Raw genomic sequence first — 11137 nt, 5'->3', positions numbered from 1 at the left:
CGGATCGAGGATTTTTAAGATTTTGACATTTTCACAGATTTTCCATGGAATACTGTATGGATGTTGATGAGAAAAATAAGCATATTTAGGGGACTGATATCTGTGTGCGCAATTAGGTGCAGATCAAAATGAAATACCGATCTAGCAGATATAATTGTGGTTTCAAAAGGCACTCTACAAAGTGCCATTTTAGACTTAAAGAGTCATGTGAAGGCTACAGCCCTGCCACCAGCAGATCTATAAATTTGTAAATTATAAAACAAACCACACATGCTCATATAGAACTGTGTATCGGCATGAAACCTTTATCCAAAACCACATAACATTCATCTCCCATCAATTTGACTGTATAAGGAAGATTTCTACCTCTGCCCCTAGTAAATGTCATCACTTTAATAAAGAAGAGACTCGAGATTGAATTTAAAAAAAAAAAAATTAAACTGACAGATGCACTGTATAATCTAGGCTGGGTTAGATTTGCACTCAAGTTATTGTGTCTGTAGTGATCACTCTACAGACACAATAACAGACAGAGCACGAGGTGTCAGGAGTTAAATATTACTCATTGTTTGCAACTGGAGCTAGTGTGCATTAATCCCAGTGAACATGAATCCACTAATATTCATAAGCATTCATATATTTATTTACAATGAGATATATATACACACAGCAAATTAGCAGCTTCAACGCATAAAAAAACAACAACAGTGAATGCCATTTGAAGGATTTCCACTTGGTTCAAGACACAAGGACAGAATAAACAGCTAAATGCAATAACACAAACATGATTCTACAGACAAATGAAATTCAAAAAATACACAGCACTGACACTATTTACATTACACTTGAGGCCGACATACTGATTTTGGGGGGCCCATACAGCTACATCGACCGAAGTGTTCCTAAGATGTTATCAAAAAAAACTGAGGCTTGGTATTTTAGTTAAACCATGAACTTTATTGTAAATAACTTATTGTTAATTTTTTCAAATGCCCCAAACCCTCGCCATCTCTTGTCCTGGCTCTCTACTTATATGTTTGCTTGTTTTGAATGGTAACATCAACATGGAAAAACTAACTTTTGAAATAAGTTTTTTCAGCAAATTCAGAGGACTCCTTTCGAAGTAAGTTGTTGCTCGCAGAGGAACAGATGCTCAGCTACAAACCACTGAGCGAGGCTCAGCCTCTCCTGGCAGCATGTGGCTGAAGCGTACTTCTATTGCACTTTGGTATACACATGAAGCCCAGAGGCTTTACTTTACAAGAACATCCACTGAAGTGCCACGACTCATCTCTCCACACACTTTGGCATGATGTTAGATGAATACAATTGCATCAGGTAGGGTGGGAATACTTCAATTATAATGTGAACTCGATAACAACTAAATTGATCTGCTCTTTAAGTTAGACTATAACCACTGATTGGTTGCAGCTTATCTACAGGCAGCAATTGCAGTTTCCATCACTCTAAACTGAATTTATCAGGATTTGTACAACTAAAGGAGCCATTTTAAAAAGTCACTTTGTTGGTAAATTGCAATTTAATCATTATATTTATGGACAATCAGAATTCAAATTTAATGAAAAGCATCGGAGGGGCATGCATACCCTGCACATATTGTATGTTGGCTTTTAAATATACACACTGTACTTGTCCCGCCAGTGTTTCATAATATATATATATTTTTTTACACAAAATAAAATATCTCTAACACAGAGACCAATTGCAGAACCAGGAGAAATCCCCCTGGCGTCGGTGGCCCTCTATAAAGTAAAGTCATTACCATCCTCTGCAGGCAGGCTGGATCCAACAAACTCGGTAGATACCGCTTTCACCATATGCCCCCCCATGCACGTGCTCACAAACGCACACACAACCGATCAACTCGAAAATTACCCTCCCAAGTAATATTCCTACCACGTTCAATGAAAATCTGTCCATGCATTTTTGAGTTAATTTGTGAGCACACACACACACACACACACGGATGAAACCATACAAACGACACCCTCCCCCTGGACGATTTGGCTCAGTGCCCGTTGCCGCCCTCAGACAGAATGCGGCTGGGCTCAGTGAACTTTGCCGTGGCGATGTAGAACAGGGCGGGGCCTGGCACCAGGGCCAGCAGCGGCAGGTCCTGCTCAAGCTTGTCCAGTCGGGAGATGGAGATAATACCGTATGCATGGAGTAGCCAGTGGCTGAACAGGACAACCAGACGCTTTTTCTTGGCAACCAGGTTTTTAAAAGACTGTGGTGGATGAGCACACACAGAGGAAAGAGGTTAGGATCAATAACACTGAGAGATCAGCTTACAATAATAACTTATCAAATGTGCCACAAGTCTGAAATGCATCTCACACATTTAACAGGTCAGTGATATAACAAATGCTTTGTTAAAATACTATAACAAATTTGAATTACAGGAATCTTAAAACTAAAACTTTAAATGCTTTGTGATTTATGAGAAAGAAGATGAAATCCCAAGTAAAATTAATAAAAGCCTTTTTCAAATCATTTAGGTTCAATTTCAGTTATTATTTCAGAATCTATTAACCACACAACACTGAAAAGTAATGTTATTACACCACGAAGAACTCAACCATTATAAAATATAAAACCTCTATTACGTTTGAGGCGGTTAAAAGAACTAGTTAGTTATAATCACAAGTAGACAGTTTGAATGTTACTACATGTGACACAGACACAGTGAGTGTTCTTACCTGTATCTCAGAGGCCGACATGTAAACAGCAAGTGTGACTAGAGAAAGCACCAGCATGATGTAGGGAAATGCATAGTCTGAAAAACACACACACACGCGCGCACACACACACACACACACACACACACACACACACACACACACACACACACACACACACACACACACACACACACACACACACACACACACACACACACACACACACACACACACACACACACACACACACACCTTGTTTCATTAAGTCAACACATAAGAGTCAAAGATATTTACAGGGGGTCATCTGCCTTGAAAAAAAAAAAAATTCACAAGGAATAGAATTGGGCTGAGAATGATCTATGACCAAACCTCTGTAAAAACCTTCAGAATAAAAACAGGAATAAAACTGGAATATTTCGAGTGATTTTTAGAAAACAGCCTTTTTAAAATCTGTATTTGAAGCTATACTGTGTAATATATAGAAGAAATTATAAGCAGAAATTGAATATATTGTTCATAACTGTGTGTTCATAATCTCCTATAACAAACTGGGGTGATGCTGCCAAATATTACACACTGTGGCCTTAAATCTACATATGCAAATAGACGTTCTCAAGTTCTTTCCAGTAGTCTGAAATAAAATGTGCTGGACACAAAATAGCCCAAAATCAAAAAATTGACCAGTGCACGGAAAAGCAATATATTTGCCTTTCTGATACCAGTTTAATGTGGTCACAACCACATGAAAAATATGACAGAACTCTGAAAAACTGGTGTGGGCTGGATGTGAACTCACAGAGCAGCCCTCCTCCCACAGCCTGCAGCACCGTGAGGATTGGGAAGAAGTACAGAGCGGCATAGATGCTCTTGAAGCGGTCCGACTTGCCCAGACCAAAAGCTATCTTCTTTACCAGCAGAGGGCGCAGCATCATCATCAGCACCAGGCAGAAGGCATAGTAGATCAAAACTATGGTGTAACTAATGAGACAAAACAAGAAAGCAATAAGCACCATGACAGAGCGAGTCAAAAGGGCACCCACCCTCACCCCATGATAACAAAAGAAGGCCTCCAAGCCTTTTGTACCTTTTTTTTATTTCTGTATTTATATGAGCTTTAATTTTATTTTATAGACATATGGATATATGCTATAATATGGAGCATTTTATCAGGCACTTTTTATCCTATTTTGTTTCGATTTATTGTAATTATAGCATAATAATTGTACATCAATTTATCAATGTATGGGCCCAGCTGATGATATGTATGTTGTCATGTTCCTTTTGTATGTCGTACCACGGGGGTTTCATGGGTTTCCCATTTTAATTTTTACTCTCGTTCTTTTCACTTGGAAAGTATGTTAAGCTTAAAGTGCTATATAAAAATGTATTATTATTATTATTTGTATGTTGTTTGTTATAATAAAATAAATTTTTTATATTATATTTGCTTGAGTGTTTTAATTAAATTGTCTGAAAGTTTTATTTGCTATGTATTTCATGAAAGCGTTCAATTCATATTAGAACCATTTCACTTAAGCTACTTTACATCATGAAAAAACTGTTTCAAAAACTTGTCCTTGCTGCCATTTTTGGTGTTTACTTTCCATTATATTGTCTTTAATTGCAGAATAAATTTGATGTTGTTTTAACTCCCCAATCATCTGCACTTACAGTGGGTAGACGGCCTCTTGGGTGCAGTGTATTGTGTTGATGTAGTCTGGACTGGGGTTGTACAGCATGGTGTACCAGTCTGAGAGCATCTGGACTCCACAGGAGCGGATACTGAGCAGTCCCACTGGCTCTGTGACCAGCAGAGTGACCACAGCCGACACGCTGCACTCCAACATGGCTGTTATGTGCTGCAGGAGAGCACTGGAACTGGAACACACCATAACACAACCAAAGAGGTAAAGTTATAGCAACACATATCAAACGCAAAATATGGAGATTAACTTTTTACAGCAAAAAGAGGCAAAACCAAAACCAAAATTAAGTAAGTTGGGAACTTTTGGAGCATGTTGTTGAGTATCAGATTGTAAACACAGCCTGCTGCACTGAAATATGTATTTAAATAAACTAAAAACTCCAGATACATTTAAATTGGCAGCTGCATGTTGTGTGTTCACATTGTGCATCCACACTAAAAGGAAATATTTTAAAAACACTTCACCGTTGCTACGTTTACACTTGACTCTTACACCACGAAAAGCATTCCTTACTCTTACTTTTTACCATTGCTGTTCCTCGTTAATAGTATTTTCTGCAAGTCAAGAACCAACCGCAGAGTAAACAAGTCCGCTTCCTGTTTACACACACGACCAGTGTAAGGAATGGTAATGTGACATGTATTTTCAGGTTTGTTAGTATGGACAGAGATCTTTTCTGATAAGGAGCTAAAATGCTATCTCGGTGGAGATGGTGACATTGTGTGTGTGTGTGTGTGTGTGTGTGTGTGCCCACCTCTTTTTTCCAGAGTACCACTCAATGAAGAACCAATGCAGCACTAGCGGCAACATGGCCATGAATCCCAGATAGAGCCAGTCGTAGAGTTCAGGCGACTCAGTGCAGCGTTCACATACCTTCTGGATGTTGGCCCGCTCTCCACGAGGACACACCTGACAGGATACAAAGAGATCGCCACTGTTACTGTGGTAAAAATTACGGTTAATTGTGTCTGGGTGATTGGCTCCCAAAAGTGATTGGGATCATTTTGCATTGTTCTCTTCTTCTGTTTTCTAACCCACAAAACACACATTTGGACTTATTCACAAACGCCCTTGGTGCACAGATACACTGTAAAATGGAATTGTTATTTTAGCATATTAGGGCGGCTGTGGCTCAGGAGGTAGATTCGCTCGGCCACCAACCCGAAGGTTGGAGGTTCGATCCAAGCTTCTCCCAGTCCACATGCCGTTATGTCCTTTGCCTCTGACGGCTCTTCTGTCGGAAGAGCCATCAGAGGCAAGTTAGGGTTAAGTGTATGAATGTGGCAGAAAAATGCGCAGTAAATAGCAGCGCTGTATGAATGTGTGTGAATGGGTGAATGTGTAGTGCTTTGAGTGGTCTATACGACTAGAAAAACGCTATATAAATACAGTCCATTTAGAAAAACCCACGTCCAACTGAATTAGTAATGTATGTTTTGTGACGAGAAAAATATCAGGGGCAAAGATTTGCAAATTCCAACAACTAGATGAATGAGTTTAATCAATTATGAAATCCAAACCAACCAAACTAACGCAGAGGTTTACACAACAAGGGATATTTAATCAAGGTAACATTAGGTAATGTTGGAAGAAGAATTTTTTTTTCCACTCAACCTGAAATATATGGCAGCCCTTTCACTCCCTCAGTGTAGTGACTGCAAGCGCTCCACCAGTAAAATGAAAACGCACCGTCCACATTTACTATTATCAATGATCTATCAGTTATGGACCGGATAGGACGGCGTCAGGGTCCAGATCTGGACCGCCTATTAGTGACCCCTGTTCTAGACAAACAGTACAGACATTCCAGTATCAAGGTTATCCAACAATAAACTGAGTAGGGTTGTCGCCAAGTGACCAAATCAGTCCAAAGATTCTGAAAACGCGCCTGTTCTTGTTTTTCTGCAGTAGCGTAGGTACCGTAGGAACCGAGGCAGTAATTCTTCCGGAACTGATGGGGGCAGCATATAGCCTACAAGTGTTGTTGTCTGTCCCCAAATAATAATAATAATAATAAATTTCATTTATAGAGCACTTTTCATTGCTAAAAGCAATCTCAAAATGCTAAAACGGTCAAATGGTAAAGAAGAAGAAGAACTCCCTCCAGCACACTGGAAAAGTATGAGTGGAAGATGGCAACAAGTTCTGCTCCGTCCCGACAAGAGTCGGATGCGTTCGAGGCAGATGAATACGACGTTATAATTAATGCTCTAAAGCCAATATGCAAAAGATGCCACTGTGCATTTCAAACCCAGAAGTTAACAGCTGACAGACAGGCATCAAGATCAGTTCAAACTTTGAACTGATCTGCGGTCTCAAAACTCAACTTACCTGGGGGCCACTGGAGGTAAAGTGTGGGTCAGGCTGGGCCGCATCAAGTATTCAACAAATTGCCTGTGCTCGTGGCCAACCTTTCTCTTCACGGCAGGTTTTGGGAGAGACATGACTGGAACTGGGTGATGGCATATATTTTTCGTCCACTTGTTGTCACTCCGTAACACGGTTCAACCAAGTGACTAACGTTGATACTTCCCCTGGTACTTCCATAGATTTTAATCAAAACCTAGATACCGGATGTCGCCCAGACAAGATGGCAGTGCCATTCAATTCTACGAAAGTTGCTCACCATAAGGTACTTCGCAGTTGGTTAGCTTTACAACCACTGTTGACAACAGCGGAAGCTATCACGAGACAACGGACTATCTATGGTAGCCCATAAGTGATAAAAAAGTGTGTCAAGCACGGCACGCGCACCGACTCAGCAAAAATGTGCGTTTGACAACAATGCGCGGGCCGCACTAATACTAAACTTTGATGTCAAGTAGGGGGCCACAAAATATCATCCTGCGGGCCTCAATTGGACCGCGGGCCGCAAGTTTGAGACCCCAGGTTCAAAGAATTCAAGGTGAGTGAGTTACAATTCATATTAACATCATATACAAACTTTTAAACTTGTAATCCGTATCCTGAAATAGGCACTACACGTTAACAGGTTGTTTGAGGCAGAAACCTCCTCACGTTCTGCTCTATTCAATGTTAGCAATAGCCGTTTGCTAACAAGGCTACCACCAACTCGTAGTGAGCTAACAGTTGTGTTCAGTCTGTGTCCTGTCAACATGTTGCTGATGTTCAGAGTATATAATGATATGATTGTGTGCCTCTGAGTTTGTGTGTGCATCTGTGCGCATGTGTGTGTCTGTGCACCCTCGCGTGCCTTAGTACTGTACCTGTAACCTCTACTGTTTTCTTAGTCATTATCAGACAGTATGTTTGATAACTGAAATCTCTCTCTCTTTTTCCCCAGTATGAGCCGGAGGAGGATCCACAAGGACCAAAGTCAGCAAACCATATCAGAAGCTCTTCAGAGGCACAGACAATATGATTTCTAAATCTAAGCTCAGTATTGTTTTAATTACTTAGAAGGCCATATGCCACTGTTTTTCTTTTTTGCCATATTAAGAGTTGCTTAATTTTATTTATTATATCTAGAAGCCATGACTTCCAATGGCCAGGTTTAAAAATAGTAAAGCTGTACCATAATAAAGTTGATGGCAAAGTATAGCACATCTTTTTTGGTAATGTTAAATTGTTTCTTTTCATTTATTATTTGAAGGCTACATGCCACTATTGTTGTTTTTTGGAGTAGTTTTTGTTAAGTATTATTGTTCTTGTCTGTTTTTTTTTACACCGTGGTATTGAATTCGGTATCGAGTATCGTGAACTTTTGGTGGTATCGGTACCGACTACTACATTTTTGGTATCATGGCATCCCTAATACTGAGGCATCTCCGCTCAAACTAAATAAACCCTGATTTAGTGAACAGGTGAGTGAATCCAGCTTCTGAATGACTCACTGCCCAGCAGTAAACAGCACAGGTGGCTGCAGTGATGCCCAGTTAGCAGGAACAACTGTAACAGATTCAATGACACGCTCTGTAACTGTATCTGTTACATAGCTTTGATCAAATAGAAACTAGAAAGAGTTCGGCAATACAAACTGGATTCACTGAGATGAGTCAGTCAGTACCACTGCAGTGCAACATGGTTGGACACCTGTAACGGTGGCAACTATACACAAAGATGTGACAGCTATAGCCCTTAAAATGCATTGGAAACATCAACATTTTAAATGAGTGACAATATAACGATAACAGAACTTTTTTAATTTTAACCTCAGTCAAGGACTTTAGTCTTTACTCGTCTGTTTGTCAGCAGGATTACTCAAAACATACATAACGAATTTCCACAAAACTACGTGGGAGGATGGGTCAAGAAAGAACCCATTAAGGGGTGGATTAAGAATTTACTTTTCCTTTTTTTCTAACATTGCAATATAGAAGTTTTTTTTTTTATTTCCCACGGAATAATGCATGTGTCTTGATGAAAAAATAAGGCATATTTAAGGGACTGATATCTATGAGTGTATGTTATTTGGTACAGCTTGATTGAGTTTAAGGAGACTGCTGGGCCTTGGTGTAGGTATGCACTCTATTGAGAGACATTCTAGTTGTTGCTGTAATATTTTATTATGCGTTTGATCTGTGCTGCCATTCTATTTGTTCACTAAAACTTAATGATTACACTTGACTAACACCAATACACATTTTCATCAAAAGACATGGAACTAAATCCAAACCATATTCCAAAATTATGAATGTGTACAGTCAGTGCATAAAACCAACCTGAAGGACAAACAAAATTCCACAGGTGGAATAATGCTCAGACAGATAATGCTCCAAACATACAACACAGCAGTCAGGCATTAATCTGGTGGTTGGTACTTACACCACACTCTCCCTCCACTGAGCTGTTGACCATCATCCTGCCACAGTACAGGCCTGGACACGTTGAGCTTATGGCCACAGCTGCAAGGACATACCAACACGTTATACAGCAGTCACACACTGGTAGACAACAGCTTGGCAGCACAAACATTGCCTTACAGGTTTTAAAAATAAAATAAAATAATTCCAAATTCTAATGAAGCTCATAATCTTAATAAGAGCTCTTTTTTTATTATAGCTCAGCGGATAAAAATCGGCCCATATGATCCTATCACAGGCATATCATTATTGACATTTGATGATATGCGCCGACATGAAAACTAAAAAACCTACAGATCTTCTGTACAAGTTCTACATATTAGTTTGCATATACCATACTATCTAGAGTTGTTTAGAATAATGTTTATTGTTAAACTGTAAAATGTCAAGCCTCATCTGCATTGCTTTGTCATAAGGGTCGGACAGCAACATCTTAGGAATCATTGTCTTTTTTTAATATCTATATATGTGCTGAAATGTCTTACTCCCCAATATCAGCATCAGCATCACTGTAGCTATAACAGTACTGGTGACATATGTGGAGAGTGTGGGATTCCTCAAGTGTTTTAACTGGATTCAAGATTTCCCTGTCAGAAGCCACACACTCTGATACTGGGACGGAAGGAGGAGAAATATGTCTCTCAATTTGTTGCTGTATAGTTGAATACAGATGATGGGAATCGTTTTCGTTCAGATAAGGCAGCTAAAGTATATCACACCAGGAGCTTTCAGGACAGAAACGTGACGTTAGCTCGAGACCAAGGCAACCACTTGTAAGTTTCGAGGAAAACAGTGCCAAATTTCGGCAATGGGACACAATGATACTTTTATCGGTTATCGTTTACGCAGACAAACATACAGTCGTGTGTTTCGTTTAGTACATAGACGTCTCCAAATGAATTGTTCCGGCTAGCATAGTACAGTGGTACCGAGTTAGCGAGCTAGTTCACAGGGGGCTAGTATAGTAAAACCACACAATTATGTGCGGCGGGGAAACAATCCCAACAAGATAGCTACATATTAAACCCAGGTTTTACTTACCCATTTTGGGCCAATAGAGTTTTAGATCTACTTTCTCGCCTCAATTCAACAGTATTTTCACTCGCTCTTACATACGCCCATGTCTAAACCGGATGCGGACGACAATAAGGTTGCACAAACTGGAAGAAAACGCCGCCCACCTCCTTCTTTGGTATGATGGCGGATTGCACTCGTGATTATAAGGTGCCCACCGCCACCTATTGTACCGGGGTAGGGCTGCCTCCAAATGGAACTCTCGAGCTTGTGGTTATGACGTGGAAAGTCTACTGTATATGTTTTGCTCGCTGACAAGTATACAGAATAAAATAAAGTGTGTCCTCATATACTGTATCTGTCTGGCACGACAGATGCCATAAGGTTTTGAGGGCGGGACCAGAAAAAATATATAACTGTAGTTCATGTTTGATTTGCGGTTGCCCAGGCAAATAAATAATGTCATAGAACTGTTATTGTCATAAAAAGTGATTATGAAATTAAACTTATCATGTCAATTATTAATTGTCTTTTACCTTGTGTTTATTTTGACAGGAAGGAACTTGTGAAGGAGAAGAGGGAGAGAGGCAGGTGAAGCAAAGGCCAATGGCAGTGCTGCCAGCCACAGGGACACCCTCTTGCTTTGCAGCAATTATGACTTTTCTGGACCCTTATAGGGATATGAAGTTTACATATCAAACTGACAGAGTTGATCTGTTCAATTCAATTTCATTTGTGTAGCGCCAAATTACAACATACATCGTCTCAAGGCACTTTATATAGTATGGTCGAGACCTCACAATATTACAGAGAAAACCCAACAGTACCCACAATGAGCAAGCACTTTGCTGCTGTGGAGGAGAAACTGAGGCCTCTACTGCCAGTATGCACT

At 39.9% G+C, this 11137-nt stretch overlaps 1 protein-coding gene across 1 annotated transcript; it reads right to left on the bottom strand.

The window, feature by feature from the left end:
- Positions 1–621: 621 nt before the first annotated feature.
- Positions 622–10416, bottom strand: LOC118286050 (jnk1/mapk8 associated membrane protein). The gene is made up of 7 exons (XM_035610149.2): positions 10273–10416; positions 9194–9273; positions 5163–5317; positions 4374–4580; positions 3499–3680; positions 2721–2797; positions 622–2248 (listed from the first exon to the last, which is right to left on the bottom strand). Exons 1-7 carry the CDS (start codon positions 10274–10276, stop codon positions 2030–2032), a joined length of 924 nt encoding a protein of 307 aa, XP_035466042.2. The 5' UTR covers positions 10277–10416; the 3' UTR covers positions 622–2029.
- Between the last annotated feature and the right edge of the window lie 721 nt (positions 10417–11137).

Source organism: Scophthalmus maximus, chromosome 15 (assembly GCF_022379125.1).
Source record: "Scophthalmus maximus strain ysfricsl-2021 chromosome 15, ASM2237912v1, whole genome shotgun sequence".
NCBI classification, from domain to species: Eukaryota; Metazoa; Chordata; class Actinopteri; order Pleuronectiformes; family Scophthalmidae; genus Scophthalmus; species Scophthalmus maximus.
The sequence above is the reverse complement of the archived record's forward strand: the minus strand, read 5'-3'. Positions and strand labels throughout refer to the sequence as shown.

Excerpts from the sequence above, each read along its gene's own strand:
- LOC118286050 (XM_035610149.2), bottom strand. Across the intron at positions 4,581-5,162 it reads TGGTACTCTGGAAAAAAGAG|TTCCAGTGCTCTCCTGCAGC; the intron begins GTGGGCACACAC and ends GGTGTGTTCCAG. Across the intron at positions 2,249-2,720 it reads TGTCGGCCTCTGAGATACAG|TCTTTTAAAAACCTGGTTGC; the intron begins GTAAGAACACTC and ends CATCCACCACAG.